We start from the raw sequence: 23,919 nt of genomic DNA on the forward strand, positions 1-23,919 counted from the left end.
AAATCTGCCTCAAAGCACAATCAGTTCTGCGGGCTCTGCTGCATTAAACAAATGTCGATAAGACTGTTGCTTTAACCAATCAGATTTCGAGTTGGCAACACCACAATTTATTGTTGCAGGCGTAGGGATACGTCATCACTTTCAGCAACTATGGTTAGCTACCAAACTGTATCTGGAGCTAGCTGCACAAGCAAATATATTGTTGTGTTGATTTAAAGCCATTTTCAAGACGGACCATGCCAGAAATATGACAGGACAGGCTCGACTTTCAGCATTAGCTTCGATGGCGATAGAAAAGAAGGAAGAAAGAAAGGAGGATGGATATTGTGTACAGTTAAAAAGGATTTTTGGTGAGTAAAATATGGCTATATTCCTAAATAATATTTCAATTGTGGGCCAAGTTCTGATATCTGAAAAGCTCCAGTGTTTGTATTTAAGCTCCAGTGTTTGTATTTAATCACTAAATGCTGCTAGGAAGTGGATTTTACCCCCTTTTAGTGCAATTTTTGCCGTTTCGCCATTGATGTCCATCACTGTCTTTTCCCGGGGAAATCACCTCCCTGGCCCGGTTGTAATGTCTGAAATGATCCAATATTTGTATTTAATCAATAAATGCTGCTAGAAAGTGGATTTTACCCCATTTTAGTGCAGTTTTTGCCGTTTCGCGTATGGACGTATATGGACGTATCGATGGTCATCGCTGTTGTTTTCCCGGGGAAACGATACTCCGGGCCTGGTTCTGGAGACAAATACTGGAGCTTTTCAGACATTACAACCGGGCCGGGGGCGCTCCATTTCCCTGCGCATTTCCTCGTTGAATTGTAACTCCACTCGAGTATCTCCAAAAGTTTGGGAGCGCACCGTTGCTTGTAAGTGTCTAGCAGAGCTTTGGTGTCTCGTTGCTGCTTTGACAGACAAATTTCCAAATCCAGTGTTGCTCCAAACACCATGTCGATCAGTGGCAAATAACAAGCACTCCCAGCAATACAATTTCTAGTGTTCCTCGGCGCCTGTGAGCCAGGGATAGCGCTCGTAGTTAGCACACTGAAAGTGGCAGACACACCCTTTTCCCGGGTGTAACAGGCTTGCTAGCTTCGGAGTTGACCGCCTTTTCTTAATGATGTCCATTTTTTCTGGAAAATGGCTTTGCCAGCAAATCTGCAACCAAATCCATTTGTTTTCCTGTCTTGTTTAATGCAGCAGAGCCCGCAGAACTGATTGTGAAGGCTTTGAGGCAGATTTCTGATCCTGGCAACAAATAATGGCTGAAATGTGATTGGTTAAATGCTTCAATATGAAAACACACATCTGGAAGCACTGCAACCAGGGGGAAAAGCAATGAAAGGAAGCTAACAGACCATTTGGAATAATAAGTATTGATGGACAAAATATAATACATGATTCAGATATTTCTTAGGCCATCAGAGAAGGCCTTGAAGGCCCTGACGGCCCGCCACTGATATATACACATATACATACATACACACGTATACATATTAGGGACTCCGTGAACCACGAGACCACCTGCCAGCGAGATCAGTAAGTGTTGCAACTCTCTTTCTACACGGTTACATAAAATGCGATTTTTTTAAGGGCACAGGACTAGAGGAACCGATTCTGGGCCGGAAACAGAAGGGATTGGCTCCAGCACCCCCCGCGACCCTAATGAGGATTAAGCGGTTCAGAAATGAGATGAGATGATGGACTAGAGGTAAGGATTTTAGGATAAGTAGTTGCTGTGAATTGAGACAGTAGGCGCTAACGCGCCAGTATATTGGCTGCCAACTGTCCTCAAGTAGAAGAAGAAGAAAGCCTTTCCAGTTCAGAGTTCAGGTTTGTCGTCGGGGAAGTCAAGATGGCGGCCCACATGTCCCGGTGTAGAACATGGAATCGTTTTCAAAGGTAACTAACCCACTTGATCACGCTTATAAGTACATACTCGACGCGGCCAGGTATACGCGTAGCATGCCATTTTATGTCATGTATGTGTTGTCTGAAATGCTGGCCGTTTATCTTTGCTAATTAACAGTTATCAGCGTCGTTACGCTAAAACTCTGTGGTGCGGGCAAATATTATAATGTTTCAAATGTATTAAAGTCTGCTTCGAGATAGATAAACTGCTTATCAAGACGCACGCATATCTGTGACAAACACAAAGATCCTCCACTTCTCGGAGCCATTAGCATAAAAGTAAGCAAATGATTAAACATGCAGACTCTAAACACATAACATTATCACATACCAAAAATGAAATCAAAACATATCAATCTCTGTTAATTGCATTCTAACAGTGTCGTACCCTAATTATATAGTTATTGTCCTTGCCATTCATTTTAATTCTCAATAGATTTATTTGTTATAATTACCATTGCTTGTTTAAGATCCTCCAGGCAGAATAATCTCTTTTTTTCCAATGCTCTACACAAATTTCAAAGAGATCAGATTGTACTCCATTGAATAAGGCAGGAGTTTCCTTGGCTTTGGTGTCTGTCACCCCGCCAAACGTGAAATCCTCTACCGCCCGCGCCAGGATGTGGGTTTGAACCCCTCAAGGTGCGACAATCACATATTTTTATGCCTCCATATCTCCATGTGTTGCCTGTATAAACAACCAACAGTTGTTAATTGTTTGGGAGAATCCCCAAGGTGTAAAGCTCAAAGCACAATAAATTCATCTGAATTTAGTCAGCCAATTCCATTTTATTTAGGACCTGGAGATTCCAAAACAGAAGCTGTCTTCAAATTCCTATAACATGTAATGTAACGAATCATTATTACACAAAAATAACAGTGATTTTTGTCATATTGATAACACAATAACAAGGTTCATTCATTCATTCATCCATTTCTCTTTTGTATCACTTATGATAATGGAGTACATGACATTTCAAATTTTGGAGAATAATGTGTCTGGTCACTTAAATAAAAATAGCGTGTTTCTTAATTCGAATTGTCTTAATACACCAATGAACAAAAATCACAACAATCTTACTTATTCCATCACTATAGTTTGTGAAAATCTAAATGTCTTATCAGTCAAAATTAAATATACTAGGTGGTATTCTATTTTGATCATTGCTTTCTTGTTAAGATCGAGAACTATATATATTTTTTCTTTTCTGCAATTACACAAATTATACTAAAAATAGGAAAAATACAAAAGGCAAACCAGGCTGCTTTCTCCTCAGGAAAACACCTTTCTCGTTCTCTGCAATAGCTACATTCACATCAATTAATATTCAGAAACAAATGTATACATTTATAATTCTTAATATAATTGAACCACTAAAATTTAACCACCCCCTGTTCGTCACGTTTAATATCTTAAGCCTGACTACATAACTGTGCCCTTTAGAGCAATTAAAGCCCATTACTTATAAAATGCATACTAATCAAGAAGTCCCAATTCATTCAATAATGCATATCACGTTGCATATTAAACTCAGTTGTTTGAAATTAAAAATACCCCAATCTAGAAGCTTTTTTTCGTAAAAAAAATTAACATTGCATTGTCTTTGTAGTTTGTCTATCATCCCCTATAAAACTTTCGTAATCAAGTTTTTTTCATTATTTACGCATAAATTAAAAATCTACTTACATTGCTACCCATTACCCACTTCAACATCAACAGATAAAAAAAAATGTAGTTAATTTCAGAAATTGATTGCCAGATTAATTTAGTTACTTGCATATCAAATCATTTTGGATAAATGTAAAAGTTAACTAAATGCCTGTCTAGTTTGGGATCCTCCTGCCTGTCTAGACAGTCACGAAAAAAAGACACTATTCCTTCCTCTGGGCATCCCTACTGTGATAAATGAATTAGCTTTGTAAAGGTGTTACCAACAGCAAAATGAACCTAAAGTCAGTAAAGTTCAAAAGAAGAGGAAAAGAAAAAAGGAAAAAATAGCCTACAACACCAATCAGAATTCTGGGAAAAAAAATCAAATAAAACATCATTTAAATTGATACTTAGAAACCTATCCTTATAAACTATTAACTTGGAAATCGTGACAAACATGATATAAAAAGAAAACAAACCCCTAATAATTATGGTCACATTGTTCCTTGGAAATATTTAGTCTAATAAAACATTTGCAATCCCCATATAGCTGTATCTAATTATAACAGTCCTCTCATTAAACCTGCATATAAAAAGCATTTTACAAGGTAATTACCTATCTTTTCTGTAAATTTGGTGTCAATACGTCCATCGGCTTGGGAGCTGTTGAACAAAATAGGTGCTGATAACAGTAAAAAAATGATAATTAATAAATGGTATGTGTTATTGAAAAACCAAAAACAGGAGGTAATTACCTGTCTTTTCTGTAAATTTGGTGTCAATACGTCAAATGGCTTGGGAGCTATTGAAGATATTAGGTTCTAATAAAATAGTAAATTAATAATTAATAAATGGAGTGTTATTGAAAAAATAAATGGTGTCCGTTAAACAAGGTAATTACCTATCTTTTCTGTAAATTTTGTGCCAATACATCAAATTGTTTGGGAGCTATTGAAGATATTAGGTGCTAATAACAGTAATAAATTAATAATTAATAAATTGAGTGGGTTGTTGAAAAACTAAAACATGTTCGTTAAATAGAAGGTAATTACCTATCTTTTTGTAAATTTTGTGTCAATCTGTCAAATTGTACACCAGTAGCGGCTTAATTTTACAGTCACCGCTGGCATTGGCACACAACGCTAGCGTTAAGCGGTCCTTCATAGGTTTGTGCCCCGGTAATGCCTTCTCCTCTGCCACGATGAATGCCCGCCTGGGCATCTTTTTCCAAAAAAGACCAGTTTCATCGCAGTTCAAAACTTGCTGGGGGATGTAACTTTCCTGGGTGATAATCAAGGCAAATGTCTTGATAAATTCCACCGCTGCTTTCGAATTGGAACTTGCCGCTTCCCCCTGTCGGATTACCGAGTGTATTCCAGATCTTTTTTTAAAATTTTTCGAACCAGCCATGACTCGCTTTAAAGGGTTCTGAAGTTGTTGAAGGCTCTCCTTTCGTTGTTATCAAATCCATGTAAATTCCGCTGGCTTTTTCACATATGTTGACTCGGTCATGCTATCTCCTGCTAATTGTTTTTCTTTTATCCACGATAAAAGAAGGTTCTCCATCTCGTCGTCAACGTTTCCCATAGAAATGAACTAAATACAAGTTAATGTCACTGCGCCGGTGGGAAATTATAGTTAGTCCCTTGGAAGGCCTCTTCTCCTTAATTGCGTCCTTCTGCTTAAGGATGGTGGATATAGTTGACGGATTCCTCTCGTATTGCCGAGCGAGCTCGGTAACATGTACCCCACTCATATTTTTCAATTATTTCGCGTTTCATGTCCATTGTCAACGGTCGCCTTTTCTTTGCAAAACTCTGCCGATCCATAGTATTGTTTACCTGGTATGTAAATGTGGACCAACGTGGGGGGAAAAACGGGTTGGGAAATGCAAAGTCCGCCCAGTGCTCGTAGATATATTTTATACACGAGAAGAGATGCAAAAAAGACAGTGCCATGGCCACCTGGCTTGGTCGCATCACGAAATTTTGATCGTATCTCGGGCGAATTATTCGATAGAAAAATCCGTCGTAACACGAGCATGTTGTATGACGAGCTGTTGTATCACGAGGTACCACTGTACTTAAAGTATTTATATTTTTTAAATTATATTTAGATATTGATACATTATACAGTCATACCTTGAGACACGAGCTTAATGCGTTCCGAGATTGAGCTCGTATGTCGATTTACTCGTATCTCAAATCAACGTTTCCCATAGAAATGAACTAAATACAAGTTAATTCGTTCCCACCCTCTGAAAAAACACCCAAAAATAGGATATTACAATGGAAAAACATGTTTTTATTGGTTGTAATTCACCATCTACTAACAGAGTAACAAATACCTAGTGGTTATGATGTTTAATTATAAAATGTGACATTTAATACAACGCGGAGTTTCAGGAAAAAATAGTGATTAGTGTATTAACATCGCAGTCTCGCCAGTTCATGTTCACCTGCACACGCACATACAGCATTTTTTTGCGTGCCACTTTTCTGTGAGAGGGACGCAATTTTCACCACATCGCAGTTCTGCCACAGAAAATGAATTGAACGCAAGCAATGTTGCCTCCCGTCTGTCTTGGCCTTAACTCGGCTGACGCTGCGTGCCAGTCTTTCTATAACTGTATGCCATCAGACATCCATTGCTCCCAAGCCCTTTGGAATTTTGTTTTGAATGTGCTGTTCGTGCCATTGTCCAGCTATTGGAGTTCTTTTGCCAAGCCTCCCGGAATGATGGCAAGCTCTGAGTTCATATACAGGACATTTTGGCCGTGGGATGGGCGCGCATGGAGCCACAGATCAACAGGGATTGTGACTGGATGGCTTTTTCCACACGTCTCCTCTATCTCAATTAAACAACTCTCGGTCGGTCATCCAACTAGGCCCACCTCGCCTTACGTGGACGGAAACTCAGCTTTGTCTTTTTGACTTGTTGAAGCTGATTTTCCAGTTCCCTCTACTTGCGAACCATGGACTTGTTTATGTTGAGATTCCTCGCTGCAGTTTGATTTCCATGTTGCTCCACGTGCCTCACACTCTCTACAGGTGCCATCTTGGGGCGCCAAACAGATATTGTTTTGCACAGTACTCCTACACTATATATAGCAGAATATCTTTTACTCTTAAGTGTGCTCTATATACTTAAAAATATGGTAATATTGCATGAAATAAGTGGACACCCTACAACTAAAAACAGGTAATTGTTGAGAAGAGCGATTTCCTTGGAAAAAGTTTTACTGTCAGTTTTGTTTACCCAGGTTCGGCATAGTGGCGTACAGAAAGTACAGCAGCGGTGGCGGCTACCCCAACATTTCGCTGTCTTCGCCGCTGCCTGGAATCCCCAAACCGGTCTTTGCTTCTGTGGACGGGCATGAAAAGTATGAAACTAGGATCACCACCTTAGAAAATGGCCTGAAGGTGGCCTCGCAAAACAAGTTTGGACAATTCTGCACAGTCGGACGTAAGCACTGCACCCGTTGCTGTCTAAACTCACGTTACTCCCATGACCGATTTTCATGAACCCAAATGTTTTTTTTGTAGTGTTGGTTAACTCTGGATCCAGACATGAAGCAAAGTACCCCAGCGGAATCGCTCACTTTCTGGAAAAACTTGCTTTTTCCGTAAGTATTTTCTCAATCTAGAACAAGTGTGGGTGTAGATATTGATGTACCGTAGTCATTCGAGTATAACGCGCACCAGTCCGTGTTTACTGCGTACCCATAATTTGTGACAAATTATTTTTATTTTTTTACAACACAATATCAATGTACAAGTAGTATTTTTGGCTGTGGTTTCAACTGACCTCAACAAGGATGTGCCAAAACTCGTGTATTGGTGTTTTTTATTTTTATTTTTTTAAGAAGGTACATTTTGATTGTACACTTGAAAATGTCATTTTACACGTTTTTTTACTAGACTCATTTAAAAAAAGCTTCCTCAAAGTAACACAAAATGAACAGGGAGTGATCAAAAATCAACAGAACCCGAATCGGAAGTCCACAATATGTGGCAAAGTGCACCAAAACTAACAAATTGATTCATTCATCTTCCATAACCTCTATCTTCGAAAGGGTTGCGGGGGTTGCTGCAGCCTAATCCCCTGTCTTCCGGCGAAAGGCAGACTACACCCTAGACTGGTCGCCGGTCAGCCATAGGGCACACATAGAAACAAACGACCATCCGCCGTGGCCGGATGATTCGCTGAAAGACGTTTCGCCGACGGACGTTTGACAGAGGGACAGGTCGCCGAATGGACGTTCCACCGAACGGTCAATCGCCCGAGCGGAAGTTTCGCCGGCGTGCTCGCCCCGCCCCCGGATCGTGTATGTACAAGTTTTGCAACCTCGGCCCGCGGCCCATGTAAGGCCCGTTAGGATTTTTAATCCGGCCCGCCGAGTAGGTAAATCATATCCCTACGGTCATCGGAAGGGTTTCTCCCCGGGAACAGTGCTTCGTGGGCGGATTTTAATGACACATGCTGAGTTTCATTATCGAGCTCCATATATTTCCAGATTTTGAGTACTTTAAAAATTGGTGGGGGTTCCCCCGAGCCTATCCAAGAATAGTGCACCCTGAGCGGACTGGGTTGGACGACGCCCCGCTGAATTTCTGGAGCTCCAGAAATTTTTCAAATTTGAGCCCCACACACATTGGAGGGGGTTTTTCACCGAGCACAGTGCTCTGTGGGCGGACAGGGGTGACACATGCCCCGCTGGAATCCTGAGCACCATATTTTTTTCTAAGTGTGAGCACCACATACATCGGCGGGGTTTTTTCCCCGAGCGTATCCGAAAAAACGTCTATATACGACCATTCGCCAAATGGCTCAAAATGCGTTTAATGATTACATACAAATACTAGTATTGTATATACAAATACTAGTATTTGTATTTGATCATTAAACGCTGTTTTCGGCTGGATTTGACCGAATTTGAGAGCATTTTGAGCCGTTTGGCGAATGGCTCTGTTTTTAAAATGGCCGACAAGCGACAACGTCGAGCTCCGTTGTCTCACAACGCGCATCGGACATGTAGTCTGTATACACGAAGAATATGTGAATTTCCTTTGTCTTCTTTTAAATAAAATACTAGTATAAAATACAATACTAGTATTGTATATACAAATACTAGTATTTGTATTTAATCATTAAACACATTTTGAGCCGTTTGGCGAATGGTCGTATATATATAGACGTTTTTTTGCCTTATCGCGACATCGCAACATTTCACCAAGGAATTCACTTCCCTGGGCTCGGTTCTAATGTCCAAAGAGCTCCAGTATTTGTATTTGATCATTAAATGCTGTTTTAGGATGAAATTAACATGATTGTTGTCATTATATGCCGTGTACTTATATTTAGAAATATGCCCAGCGGGGGCAGTACATGCCCTTATTATTGCGGGGGGCAGGCAGTACATGCCCTTGTAAAATGAATGTTATCTGTAACGGCTGTAAATGGCCCGCAGGCCAAGGTTGAAAAACTTGTACACACACGATCCGGGGGCGGGGCGAGCGCGCCGGCGAAACTTCCGCTCGGCCGAGCGGCCGTTCGGCCGATTGACCGTTCGGTGGAACGTTCATTCGGCGACCTGTCCCTCTGTCAAACGTCCGTCGGCGAAACGTCTTTCAGCGAATCATCTGAGCACCCCATCCGCACTCCCAATCATACCGCCACCAGCGGGAATCGAGTCCGCGCCTGTCCGCACTGACCGAAGTCATGCGAGTGAACCTCTACACCACGAGGTGGCTACAAAGTGATCAATGAAAAAGAAGTCACGCCCTAAATTCAACAAGAATTGATCCAAAGTGCACAAAAGTGACCCTGGAATACCAAATCATTTAGACTGGGAGGACATGCTCTCAAGGCCCCTCCGTCAGTGCTAATGACAGCCCTAAACGTCCAATTCCTTCGAATGGGGGGGGAGTGAATCTAAAATTGTATGATATCGAGTTAACGTTTTGTGTGGTGATTGATCTCACACACACACAGTTTACCTATGCAGTTTTTCTGTCCCTATGTTTGTAGTCCACAGCTCAGTATGGGAGTAAAGATGAGATACTACTCACGCTCGAAAAGCATGGCGGGATTTGCGACTGCCAAACGTCCAGGTATCGTCGGCCAGTCAATTTTTAACACAGTCGACTGAGTGTTTGTAAATGTGTTGGTGACCACGTTCCAGGGATACCACCATGTACGCGGTATCGGCCGAGGTCAAGGGCCTGGACACGGTCGTTAGCCTCTTGGCCGACGCCGTCCTGCAGCCTCGCCTGCTGGGTGAGTGGCTGCCTGTGAGACGGGCGCTGCCGGCCGCTCTTTGTGACCGTCCCTTTACGTCTAGACGAAGAGATGGAGATGACCAGGATGGCGGTTCGCTTCGAGCTGGAGGACCTGAATATGCGTCCGGACCCCGAGCCTCTACTCACCGAGATGATTCACGCCGTGAGTCTGTTTTTCGTACTGTTGTCACGATACTTTGATATAGGACTTCAGCTATCGATTGAAATAACTCATTCAAGTATTGATCACTTAGTTCGAATAACTGAGTGATCGGATAACGCACACGAATAATTTTAGGAGACGTAAACAAACAGACCTGGACATCCATTGGCTACAATTGCATTTTCAAAAGAGTTACAGTCATCCCTCGCGATTTCACGGCTCGAAGTTTGTAGTTTCAGTACATAGCGGTATTTTCTTTAGTATCCAACATAAAAACAATATTCAGAAAAGATAAAATAAAATTCACGCTGAAACTAGAATGTACACGTGGAAAGCTGGTTGGCGTAGCACTCGGATGTTTGGTCGAAAGACGTTTGGTCCCCGGATGTTTGGTCGACCGGACGTTTGGTAGAACGGATGGGGCGTCAACCAGACGTTTGGTAGAACGGACTCTCTCTCTCTCTCTTTCTCATGATTATAATTTTGAGAGCGAGAGATTACCTGGTTGCTCGCTTTCAACAGTAAACTCTCTGTCTCTCTCTCTCATAATTTGACAGCGAGCGAACCCGGCGACCAGACGTCCAGTCGACGGCCCGTCCGTTATACCAAACGTCCGGTCGACCAAACGTCCGGTCACGGGTTGGCGTGATGACACTAGCCCCGCACATTCCTGCGGGGAGGAAGATGATATTGAGTTCATTGCTTGGATTTAGTATCGCGACTCATTTAACAATCATTATGCTCTGATCAGGATCTGAACTGTGCTGGCGACACAAACAACGTTCAAAGCTGCTTGTTAAGAGTTGTTTGTTCCTTTGATGTTGAGACTATAGAGACTTACCTCTCGGCTTCAATTGGGCCCCCTATGATGATAATGAGATGGGCTTCAGCTGCCCTCCAATGTATGTAATGTATTAAATTGAATCACAAGCATGCAAAAACATTTTCTATTCGTGTAGGGGCATACGTGTAAGGAGGAAGCTAAAGTTAGGCAACAGACAAAGCACACGACAACATGCACATAAACACACGTTTAAACAACTTCAAATTAGAGCTGGGCGATATGACAAAAACTATCACAATAAAAAAAATATTAGTCCCGATAATATCACGATAACTATCACATCTTTTTCTTTCAAATTTGAAACTTTGAATAAATAAACTACTTTCCTCTATCAAATTATGAAAGTTTGAGTTTGATTTATTTAATAAGGGGGAGCACATATTAATGAATATATATATATATATATATATATATATATATATATATATATATATATATATATATATATATATATATATATTTCCATCTTTAGTCCCTTGTGGAGGTTGAAGGTAAACGATGACATCCATACATGCCCTTTATAAAAAAAAAAAAGAGAATATAAAATATGATAATTTTAAAAAGTATTTTTGTTGTTTTGTTTTGCAAAAATATAAGACAATCTCCTTACACTATGAAAAGTAAAGAATAAAACCTGCAGAAAATTTGATAGGCCTTTTTATTTTTATAAATTTGCCATCAAACTAAAAGTTGCTGTGCAATATAAAATAAATAAAATAATCAACAAAAGACATCATTACCTTTGGCAAGCATACTATTTTCAGCCTCACAAAAAGAAATAGTGTAATTTTACCTCACGTATGGCCATTTACAAAAAGTACAATTAAAAAGTTGGGATGAACTTAACCTATTTTTACCAATGGTAAAAAGTTTTGGATTTTTGCAGCGTTTTCATTTACATAGAATGGGGAACCATGTCGATACCAAATAAGAAAAATATTACAGGCTGTCCTCAAATGAGGACAGTGGGTTAAGGACATTTTCAATAAAGCTGCTCTTTGTGCACAGGTATTTATGAGTGAGGCATTTAAAAAAAGCCAGGGAGAATTCACTTCAATCTTTTAGTGAATAGGCTCTGTGTTGTCCTGCATCTCATAATCGCTCATTTTGGCCGTATTATTGTCCTTTTGCGTTCATGCTCCCTGTTAGCCTATATTGCTAACCAACCTAAAACACGTTTCCTCTTCTCCTGAGCGTTGGTCTGGAACTAGCGTTTATGTGGCAACAGCGCCCACGTTCTCTGTTGTGGTCAGGTGATGCAATTGTAGTTTAAAATTATCGAATTTTTATCGAAACTTTTTATTGTTGTTGTTGACCAAAATTATGTCACGATAATTATCGTTAACATTTTATCGCCCAGCTATATGTAGAAGCATACACAAGTAGAGGTACCACTATACAACAAACTGATTTCTTGTCAATATGAAATCCACTGTGTCCCTCTGCCAAGTGTAATGTCCCTCTATGCTTTAATTGTTAGGTTTCTTTGTATTTGGCTTCGCTAAATAAAGAGTCATCTGTCAAGCATTCTCCATGCACATTATGGTTTACAGAATTTTCCCACTGCGATAAACGTTACACTGACCATACCATAAATTAATATTGAAATTTGTCGGTGCTTCTCAAATTGTGGGGCGGGCCACCCTAGGGGTGGACAAAGTTATACCATAGAGCTTGTTGCTCAAGAAACATACTTTTTGCCAGACAAGTGTCATTGCACATTTACTCAGTGGATAGCAGTGGCACGCTCACTGTCAGAGTTTGCTCACAAAGTTGTGCAGAGGTGTACTTAGAATTTTATAGATAAATACTATTTCGCTTCTATTTATATCTTTGTCAGTGAATGAGCGTGGACAGATTCTGTAAAACAAACAGTAGTACCTATACCTATGAATTAATTGCTCCCACTTCATTTCACTCGCACCAGTAATTTTGAATAAAGAACAAAGTTGCTCAAGCAGTCAAAAGAGCATTGTTGTTTAACTTCCAATCCGAGTGGAGGGAGATTTTTAAGCAGAATGCAACCCTACTGCGACAATTTCAAAATAAAATAACAAATACAGGAAATATATTTACACATTGGGGGATTTTGTGATCTTAAATAAATAAAATAAAATCAGACTTAGGCTTGTGATCATCATTGACTAGACAAAAGCCTAATTGTCATCATACCCAGCTGCGTATGACGAAATTGAAAGTGCTTCTCCACAAAGTGCGCTTTTCCCAGGCAAGAGCCCAACCAAGTGATAGTTTCAGACTTGCTGGCACTCTGCCGTGATGGATACATCGCATCACCTCCCGAGCGCAACCAAATCCCGGCGACTGCGAAAAGGTTTGCCTCACCGATGCCAACAAAGAATAAAATGGATCACTTACCTTCAGTCAGCCAGCAGGAGGCAGATCGCCGCCCAACGTCCTTCATGTTTCCTCACCCCGAAGTTGTTACACAGGGGATTGTGAGTCGTGCTACTGCAATTTAGAGTCCTGATGGCTGTGGGAAAGAAGCTGTCCTTAAGCGTCTTTGTCCGTGCCTTGTGAGACCGGTAGCGCCTGCCAGAGGGAAGCAGCTGGAACAGGTCGTGACCAGGGTGGTCCGGGTCCCCAACAATGTTCCCGGCTCTGCTGAGGTAACGAGGGCTGGCAATATCTTCCAGTGAGGGCAGAGAGCAGCCGACGATCCTCTTGGCAGTGTTGATCACTCTCTGCATGGCCTTTTTGTCGAACTCCATTTATGAGGAGTGGGGCCAGATCTCTGCTCTGTTTGTGGAAGTCCAGGATTATTTCTTTAGTTTTTGTGTTGTTCAGTGTGAGGTTGTTCATCAAGCACCACAAAGACAGTTTGTTGACCTCGTCTCTATAGGCCGCCTCATTCCCTTCTGAGATGAGTCCGACCACAGTGGTGTCATCAGCAAATTTGATGATGTAGTTGGACTGGTGGGTTGGTGTACAGTCATAAGTATACAGGGAGTACAGAAGAGGACTCAGTACACAGCCTTGAGGGGAGCCAGTGCTCAGTGTAATGGAGGAAGAAAGGTGGGAACCAAGTCTAACAGTTTGTGGTCGGTTGGTTAGGAAGTTCTTTATCCAACAGCAGATGGAGGAGGATAGTCCGAGGTGGGAGAGTTTGTTAGTCAGAATGTAGTGGTGGGGGTGTTGAGACTGGGTCTGATTTGTCAGTCTCAAAGCGGACAAAGAAACGGTTCAGTTCCTCCGCTAGTGAGGCATCTTCATTTTTTATTTGGTGTTTTTGGACATGTTTCTTGCGATGAGGCTTTTTTATGATTTCCTGAGCGTTGGTCTGGAACTAGCGTTCATGTCGCTACAGCGCCCCCGTTCTCTGTTGTTGTTGGGTGGTGTAATCGGAGTTTAAAATCAAATTTTTATTGTAACTTTAATTGTTATTGTTGACAAAAATTATTTCACGATAATTAGTGTTATCATTTTATGCCCCAGCTCTATGTAGAAGCACACATAAGTACAGGTACAACTGTACAACAAACTAACAATGATTTCTTGTCAATAGTATAAGGTCTAATGTGTCCCTCTGCCAAGTGTGATGTCGCTCTATAGAATAATTGTTAGGTTTCTTTGTAGTTGGCTTCGCTAACAAAAGAGTCATCTGTTATGCATTCTTCCATGCACATTATGATTTGCAGTATTTTCCCACTGCGATAAACTTTACACTGACCATAGCATAAATTAATATTGAAATATGTCGGTGCGTCTCAAATAGTGGGGGCACCCTGGGGGCGAAAAGTGATGCTTGTGGCTCAAGAAACATACATTTTGCCCAACAAATGTCATTGCAGATTTCACTTGGTGGATAGCAGTGGTGCGTTCACGGTCAGTGTGATCAGGGAGTTATGCAGAGGTGTACATAGAATTTTCTAGAAAATACTATTTTGCTATTACTTATATCTTTGTCACTGAATGAGCGCGACATGACGAGTTTTTTTTTGCATTGAGGCTTTTGTTTTTTTTTGTTTGTATGCATGTTTCCTATTTTTGTTTTGGGGTTTTTTTGTCATTCATTTCATTTTTGCTTTGTTTGCTATTTTTTGTGTTTCTGGGTCTTTTGCTTATTCATTTGGTTTTCAGTCTCTTTGCTGTTAGTGTAACTGTTATTTGTTGGCATTCATTAGATGTTTACTGTACTTGCGTTTTGTTTAAGTATTTCATTTTATTTGTGTATTCTTTTGGTATCTGCCGTTTTTGTGTCTGTGCTGCCATTCCACAAAGACCAAATGGAAGAGACATGCCGCTCGCTATCAATGGCAGTCTACTAGTTAAGTGTTTTTGTGTTTTTGTTTTGGGGGGCTGTGATGGCAGGCGGCGTATCGGGGCAACACTGTGGGCCTTCCACGCTTCTGCCCACCGCACAACGTGGACAAGATCGACAAGGAGGTACTTCACGGCTATCTGTCTGCCTACTACCTTCCCGAGCGTATGGTGCTAGCTGGAGTGGGCGTGGAGCACGAGCGGCTGGTAGACTGCGCCCGCCGCTACCTACTGGGCGTTCGGCCCGTCTGGGGCAACTCTGACCCGCCACCGGTCGACCGATCTATGGCGCAGTACACTGGTGGCATCGTCAAGGTGAATCCCTTGATTGTTTTTCGGGGGCGTGGGCGTAAGTGAGAAATTGGTGACTCGTGTGGGAATGTTTTAGATGGAGAAGGACATGTCGGACGTGAGCCTTGGACCTACGCCCATTCCTGAACTCACACACATCATGATTGGGCTAGAGACCTGTTCTTTCCTGGTACGTTGTTTTTTTTTCCTTGTCACCCTGACCTACATGGTTACTGTCAGGTTCGCCATTAGACATTCACAAATTCATGCACAATTAAAGAGGAAAAGACAGTCTTCTGGAATTTTTACTCGCAAGGAGAACGGCCACTGAGAAAGCTTCCCAACTCCGTTCTGACCTTAATCTGACCTCAATAGGATAACGCACGACCACTTGCCAATGAGAAGTAGTATATACGCCATTCGCACCAACGGGAAAAAAACCACTGAAAAATATATAATGTATACAGACGCTCCCCTACTTACGAACATTCGAGTTACGAACAACGGTACATACGAACATGTCTGCAAATTGCGTTTATGTCGAAAAATGTTCGTAAGTTCAATTTTGTATTGCGCGCCTTTTTCCGAGTAGTGCTTCTTTCCGCCGCTAATACCGACACCTGGCGCTGTGAGAGCTCAGCTCACCCAGCATCCACCTTCCTCTGCCCAGTTCGTTGCAATGCGGAAGTGCGTGAACGTATCTCCAGTGCGCAAAGAACCTTTTTCATTTTTATCATTAAATATCTCGTGCATCCATTATTCAATAGGGTTGGTGAAAAGCGAAATGCTTCTATTGAGGGAGGTGCAAGGAAGAGGCAAGCCATTTCATTTGAAATGAGTGGCAATAATGACGAAGCTTGATGCGCGTTAGAAAGTGGTGAGCGTTGCACGTGAATACAACTTGAATCGTTCGACCGTCAGTACAGACGCTCCCCTACTTACGAACATTCGACGTACAAACAACGGTACATACGAACATGTCTGCAAATTGCGTTTATGTCGAAAAATGTTCGTAAGTTCGATTTTGTATTGCGCGCCTTTTTCTGAGTAGTGCTTCTTTCCGCCGCTAATACCGACGCCTGGCGCTCTGAGCGCTCAGCTCACCCAGCATTCACTTTCCTCTGCCCAGTTCGTTGCAGTGCGTAAGTTGCGTAAATTGCGTAAGTGCGTGACTAATCTCCAGTGCGCAAAGAACCTTTTTCATTTTTATCATGAAATATCTCGTGCAGCCATTATTCAATATGTTTGGTGAAAAGCGAAAGGCTTCTAGTGAGGGAGGTGCAAGGAAGAGGCAAGCCATTTCATTTGAAACGAGTGGCAATAATAACGAAGCTTGATGCGCGTGAGAGTGGTGAGCGTTGCACGGGCATACAACTTGAATCGTTCGACCGTCAGTACCATTTATAAACAGAAAGATCGAGCAGCAGGACCCAAATATTGAACGTTGCACAAAGTTTGCAAATCAATTGAATGATGCCATACAGTGCCACCGCATCATTTATGATGAAAAAAAGAAGAAAACTGTGCAATCGTCGTTAGATCGCTTCTTTCGGCCAGTTTCTAATACATAAATCTATCTATCTCTCTCTATACAGTACTGTACATATTCTCTCCATTTTATTAAATGTTTTTTAGTACAAACCAATGCGTGTTACTTATACAAGCCTTAAACATACAAATGCACTTATATAAACCTTCAATATACTTATATAGGCCTTAAACATAAATTATAATACAAAATATAGCACTGAGCAACTTACGAACAAATTCAATTTATGAACAATCGCTCGGAACCTAACTCGTTCGTAAGTAGGGGAGCGTCTGTATATTTATTTGGCTCTTTTTCGTATCTCGAGGCATTCGTATTTATATAAAAAGCTTTCGTAACCTAAAAATTTTGCACCTAAAGGCATTCGTAAGTAGAGGTATCACTGTATGTGTGTGTATGCGTGTCTGTATATACAGATTTTTTCCGAAGCAAAAATTCTCCCTGAATTGCGAAGCCAATGTTAGGTTTCACGGATCGTGACGCGTAATAGAGCCCAATTGCAGGGAAGCAGGCGGAGAAGCGGAGTGAGAGTGCACTAGCAAAACTTCATTAAACGAGGAAAAGTTATCAAAAAATTACAGTCATTATGCATTTTTTTGATCAACTAATGACAAGTTTTTTTTATTTTTCCTTCATGTTTTGGTGGGTGATCAGGAGGACGACTTCATCCCGCTGGCGGTGCTCAATATGATGATGGGTGGCGGCGGCTCCTTCTCGGCAGGCGGCCCTGGCAAAGGCATGTTTACACGCCTCTACCTCAACGTCCTCAACAGGTAGCTCAAAAACAAGCTCGCCCGAACAAATTTGCTACGTTTCTCCACTGACGCTCAAGTATTGGCGTGTTCCGGGTAGACATCACTGGATGTACAACGCCACGTCGTACCACCACAGCTACGAGGACAGTGGCCTGCTGTGCATCCACGCCAGCGCCGACCCCCGTCAGGTTCGTGATATGGTAGAGATAATCACACGGGAGTTCATTCAGATGACAGCAACAGCGGGAGAGGTATGCAGGAGTGCCGGTCCCTTGTGCCTTTGCTAGTGCAGGCCGCAATGTCATTCAATAGCTTTTTCCTACCAATGAACTGACGCGCACGGGGTCTAGATGGAGCTGGAGCGTGCCAAGACGCAGCTCAAGTCCATGCTGATGATGAACCTAGAGGCCCGGCCGGTCATCTTCGAGGATGTTGGCCGCCAGGTCCTCTCCACGGGAAAAAGGAAGCTGCCGCACGAACTCTGTGCGCTCATAAGTGAGTAGAAAAAAATGTTGCCTAGTAAATTAAGCTCACTGAAAGGGAATATACAGACGCTCCCCTACTTACGAACATTTGAGTTGTGAACAACGGTACATACGAACATGTCTGCGCATATGGCATATGTCGAAAAATGTTCAGAAAGAGATGCTGTAAGTTCGTAAGTTAGAATTTGTATTGCGCGCCCTTTTCCGAGTAGTGCTTCTTTCCGCCGCTAATACCGACGCTTGGCGCTATGAGAGCACACCCAGCATCCACCTTCCTCTGGGAGGAGGAGGAGGAAGAAACGCCTGTCCCCATGAAGAAATTCGAGACGAAACTAAATAAAGCCATCGGACTCTTCGAGCAGCAAGACCCAAATATTGAACGTTGCACAAAGGTTGCAAATCAATTGAATGATGCCATACAGTGCTACCTCATCATTTATGATGAAAAAAAGAACACTGTGCAATCGTCGTTAGATCGCTTCTTTCGGCCAGTTTCTAGTAAATCCTCCAAGGAAGATACTCGTCAACCCTCATCTTCTTCTCCTCGACCCTCAACTTCTTCCTACATTGAAGTTACGGAGGAGGAAGTAACTTTTGAAGCCCATTCTAGCGACGACGAAGACCCTCTCATTATATAAAATCCTCCTCTTCCTCCTCCTCCTCCTCCATCATCTCCTTAAGCATCGAGTACATCTTCCAAAAGTAAGTTAAACTTAATTTTAACTTACGAACGAATTCACTCTACGAACGATCGCTCGGAACGTAACTCGTTCGTTAGTAGGGGAGTGTCTGTAATCTTCATAAGCAGCCTTTCCCAGCTGTCTCTGGGCCAGAGGCGGGGGACACCCTGAATCGGTGGCTAGCCGATCGCTCGGCACAAGGAGACGGACAACCACGCACACTCACACCCATACCTAGGGGCAATTTAGAGTTTCCAATCAGCCTACCTTTCATGTCTTTGGAGTGTGGGAAGAAACCGGAGTACCCGGAGGAAACCCACGCAGGCCCGGGGAGAACATGCTAACTCCACACAGATGGACATGAGCTGGATTTGAAGCCAGGAGCCCAGAGCTGTGAGGCCGACACGCTAACCACTCGCGCCACCGTGCCGCCACCGCAACCCGTAGTTCATAATTCAAGGCAATGCATGGCTTGCTCCCATTTATTTTATATTGATTATATTTAAAATTAATACATTACTGTCATCTTTCACCACTTTGCTGCTTCAGTACATTGCAGGTTTTTATATTAAGTATAAAAAAGTTCATAATGTCAAAATTCATGCTGAATCTCGAAAGCGGAAGACAGGAGATTAAAAATGTTGGTGAAAAATGGTGGAAGTCAGGCCACCGCTTCTTCCCTGTCTTCCGCAGTGGGCGGTAGCTGTCATTTTTATCCGGAGCCTAAGTGAGGGTGGATTTATATATTTATTTATTTTAAATAGAGCTTGCTCCAGAGTGGATGGCAAGGAGCCTCGCGGAAAATGGATTTTTTTCAGAGCCTTGCGGCGGACGTCGTCATCTTAAACTGAAAATACAGCTCGCTCAGCGGATTAAAAAGGCCAGGAGCCTCAGGGCCAACTATCATGTATACTTCCTAGATGCATTGCCTCTTGCCATTTCCTCTTGTTATGAGTGAATTTTGCATCACGCACATCACTTGTGGAAAAAGCCTTATATTTTTTTGAGTCGCTGTTGAAATTGCCTCCTAAATATTGACATTCCTTGATATGCTAATTGAGTAGCACATCATTGCGGAATAAATGAATCTACGCTGTGGTGTTCTTTTGTACATAATTCAGCTGGTAGGAACCATTTTAGTTTTAATGGGCTCTGCCGTGCGGTTAAAATGGGGACAGAAAAATCCGAGTTGAGTATAATGACAGCTCTTGGGAAGAAACTGGCCCTGAGTCTGTTTGGGTCTTGTAGCCCCTACTAAAGGGGAAGCAGGTTGAAGAGGTGGAAGCCAGTTAGTATTCTCTCAATGGCTGATCGGTCGGCAAAAGGTCACCAGCACGTTGGTGTTGAGTTGCTCCTTCCTCTGTCCTGTCAACTTCTAAGTTTTTCCTGTATTTTATACGTTTTTTAATCATTTCAAATTATGTATACCGTATAACAACTTTTGTACAGGATTTTTTTTTAAGTACGTTTCTTGTAAAACTGATCTCATTTTACCCATTGCGGCTCTAATCCGGATCGTGTCGGTCACTGGTAGCAGACGAAAACGTCATCGACTGCTAATATTGTCAAGGTTTAAGCATGATATGCGCATTCCCCTTTCATACGTCCACCATTTCACTATATAATATAGCGTGTCACCAAGCAATGTACCCAGACAGTCAAGCGTTCAGCGTCATACAGCGGCATCTACCGAATCTTGAATTTAGTGCATACAAAAGGTGAACGGACGGATTGGGCCACGTGGCATTTGTACGGTTTATTATTGCTTAATTAGGGGAATTGCAATTATTAATAAGGGCAGCAAATGGCTGAGGTTGACAGGTATGCTTCCTGAGTAGCCTCTGCTACACCTTCTTGACGACTGCTGTTTGTTCCCCAAGAGAGTTCAGAAGAGATATTGACCCCCAGGAATTTGAAATAGTCCTCTTGTTCCACACATTCGCTGTTGTTATACAAGGGGGGCAGGAGGGACTTTGTTCTGTTGGAAGTCTAGGATGAGTTTCCTGGTTTTAAAAACATCCAGCGCCAAGTTGTTAAGATCGCACCATTCGCTGAGTCTAAGTAGGCTGTTTTGTTCCCCTCCCACAGCACCTCCACTTTTTAAAAATTCTTTCAAATTTGTCTGGGTTGTGAACAAGTCCTTACTTTGGCCCAATCCAACAATTTATTCAGTTTAATAAACCTTACATAACCTTTATTAAAGAATACATATTGCACATTGCCACATTACTAAAGCAAGGTTGTTGTTTTTTTTAATCTTTTGTAGGCTCCGTGAAGGCCAGCGATATCAAGCGAGTGACGGCCAAGATGTTGCGCAGCAAGCCGGCCGTGGCCGCCTTGGGTGACTTGACGGAGCTGCCGTCTTATGACCACATCCAGGCCGCACTTTCCAGCAAAGACGGACGCCTGCCGCGCAGCTACCTCCTCTTCCGATAAAAATCATGGAAAATGAACAAACATCATAAAGAAAAAACAAAAAACTCAGACTGAACTCACGTACTCAGACCTGGAGTTGAACGGAAGTTACCGATAAAACTCACAAATATTTAATGTCTGTAAGATTCATGTTTTTTCTTAGATGGGTGGTTTTTTTTGTTAGTTTATTTCCCCCCCAAAGTTACACCATCGTGGTACAGCTCTTTTCTCGCCAATAGCAGTTTTCTATTGACACAGACCTGACTTGGCCAAAAGTCTGAGAGTCTGCGAAACAAAACTTCCACTTCTTAACTATAAAATTAGGAGTATAAGGAATTCAATCTTATGGTTTTGCCACATTTCTTCTCGTAATATGAGGACTTTATTCTCATAATCTAAGATCATGTTAAGTAACATTGTTATCTTTTCTGTGTAAAATGTGACAATCCGCACTCCCAATCATACCCCCACCAGCAGGAATTTGAGCCCGTACCAAAGTCAGACGAGTGAACCTCTACAACACAAAGTGGCTCTTTCCTTGTAATATAATGTAATTTAATTGATTTTAATCTGTGTTAAATTTTACATTGTTGGGTAAAATTGAGATTTTCCTTGTAATATTTCATAAAGATACATACCTACATCTTTAATCTCATACTACATAATGTTCCGTAGCATTATGACTTTAGTCTTTTACTATTTATGTATTTTCTGCACTATGCGCCGCACAATAGTATAAGGTGCACTTTCAATAGATGGCCTATTTTAAAACTTGTTTCCATATATGTTGCACTGCATTACAAGGCTCATTCGACAGTAAAAGTGGTGGTTTGGTTATGTTATGCATCCACTAAATGGAGCTGCACAAAAGGGAATGTCACACTACGATTATCCAATATTGATCCATATATAAGGGGCATCTGATTGTAAGGTGCGCCATTGTTTTTTGAGAGTTTTAGTCTTTATGGTGCCTCTTATAGTGGGGACAATACGGTATATTTCTTCATCTCATAATATCGTGACTTCTAGTATTACTATGTGTCTTCATTTTACTAATATTGCAACTTAAATCTCACAATATTGCAAAGTGTGACTTTTTTCTTGTAAAATTGCAATGTATGCTTTAATTCCCATAATATTGCGAGTTAAATTTGTCATGTTGCGTAACATTAAGACCTTTCCCTCTGAATAGTTCGTAAAGATATATACACTTTCCTCATAATACAACGTATGACTATTCTCGTAATATTAAGACTTTGATCTCGTAGTATTACAATGAATAATGTCATTCTTGTAATATTGTGACTTAAATCTCGAAGACTTTATTCTCCCATCATCCTTTTTTTCCCTCTCTGTTTTCCGTCATTCTTCTTTTCAGTGGATGTGAGGCAGGGTTCCGGCTCCAGCAGCTAGTTACTTACTGGCTTTTAAAGTCATGTGAAATATTGGATTGGATAACTTTATTCATCCCGTATTCGGGAAATTTCATTGTGACAGTAGCAAGAAAGTTAGACAGTACAGTTGCAAAGGCCGCACAACAACAAAGCTAAAGCAAAAAGTACAAAGCAAATCAAAGTAAATGGAAACAAAAACTGGAACCACACACAGGAAGTCTTCCACAAGATGGGGAACTTCTGCAGACTGTGACCAAGGAAGAGAATATGCAGAGTCACTCTTCCAAGCTTATCCGTACAGTTCCTCAGTAGTCTGGAGCTGAAGACAACAGTAGCAGAGTAGGGCACCTCAACTCTGTTGCTGGTAAGCGCCGACAGCTCTTCTATCTTATCCCACGATGGAATGGTTGGTCAGAAGCGTTGCCTCTTCTCCCGGCACTTTCGTCCAGCTCCGAATCCCCGGCGGGACCGAGGTGTTGCTCCTTCCGCTGTGTATTGTAACAGCTAGTCCCATGTGTGTGACAGCGTAGGCATGGCTGAAAGGTTCCAAAAAAAGAAGTATAAAAAGAAAAAGATTTGCTCCTTCATGGTTGAGGAAATCTCGCACAGAAATACAACCCAAAGCTATCTTCTTGTATTGCAAACATCTTTCAGGGGCTGGAGCGTTGTTGGTCACAACAGTGACGTTGTGTGGCACTAGCCATTGTTTGGCAAAAAATTAACTTGTGTAAATGCATAAATATTAAGCACTGAGATTGTATCAAACTTTAGGAACGGGGCCCGGGGTCAGACTTTTAATCAGGCCACGCCTGAATTTCTCCAACAGACACGCATGCACATATAAATGATATTTTTTGGGTTAATTGGAAGTACATTTTCATGCCAATGTGACCATAATTTACTAACATTAGACGATACGGTACGATACTCAGCCTAATGTCATATGGACATTTTGAGACCCGCAATCAGCTGTGGAGGTGGGGACCCATCAAATATTTTTTAAGCAAATATAAAATAAACTCATTACCACACAATGGCAAATTCAGGCCACACTTAAATGACTGAAACATTTTTACACAGAAGTTCAACTTTTGCACATTGTTACAGCTAACAGAAAGTGCTTTAAATGAGATTGAAACAAATTTACAGATTTAAAGTTATCAAGATGGTAACTTTTGACAAACGGGGAGCCTGGCCGCCAGCGTAAAAAAATACATTTAAA

At 41.7% G+C, this 23,919-nt stretch overlaps 1 protein-coding gene across 1 annotated transcript; it reads left to right on the forward strand.

Moving 5' to 3' along the window:
* The first annotated feature begins 1,779 nt into the window (after window positions 1-1,779).
* On the forward strand, window positions 1,780-22,639 carry pmpca (peptidase, mitochondrial processing subunit alpha). Its single transcript, XM_077601210.1, has 12 exons — window positions 1,780-1,902; window positions 6,825-7,027; window positions 7,108-7,187; window positions 9,593-9,675; window positions 9,747-9,841; window positions 9,906-10,006; window positions 15,180-15,443; window positions 15,517-15,609; window positions 17,623-17,741; window positions 17,821-17,974; window positions 18,074-18,218; window positions 21,155-22,639. The coding sequence occupies exons 1-12, from the start codon at window positions 1,856-1,858 to the stop codon at window positions 21,322-21,324; spliced, it is 1,554 nt and encodes a 517-aa protein (XP_077457336.1). The 5' UTR covers window positions 1,780-1,855; the 3' UTR covers window positions 21,325-22,639.
* The last annotated feature ends 1,280 nt before the right edge of the window (window positions 22,640-23,919 follow it).

Source organism: Stigmatopora argus, chromosome 5, assembly GCF_051989625.1.
Source record: "Stigmatopora argus isolate UIUO_Sarg chromosome 5, RoL_Sarg_1.0, whole genome shotgun sequence".
Taxonomy (NCBI): domain Eukaryota; kingdom Metazoa; phylum Chordata; class Actinopteri; order Syngnathiformes; family Syngnathidae; genus Stigmatopora; species Stigmatopora argus.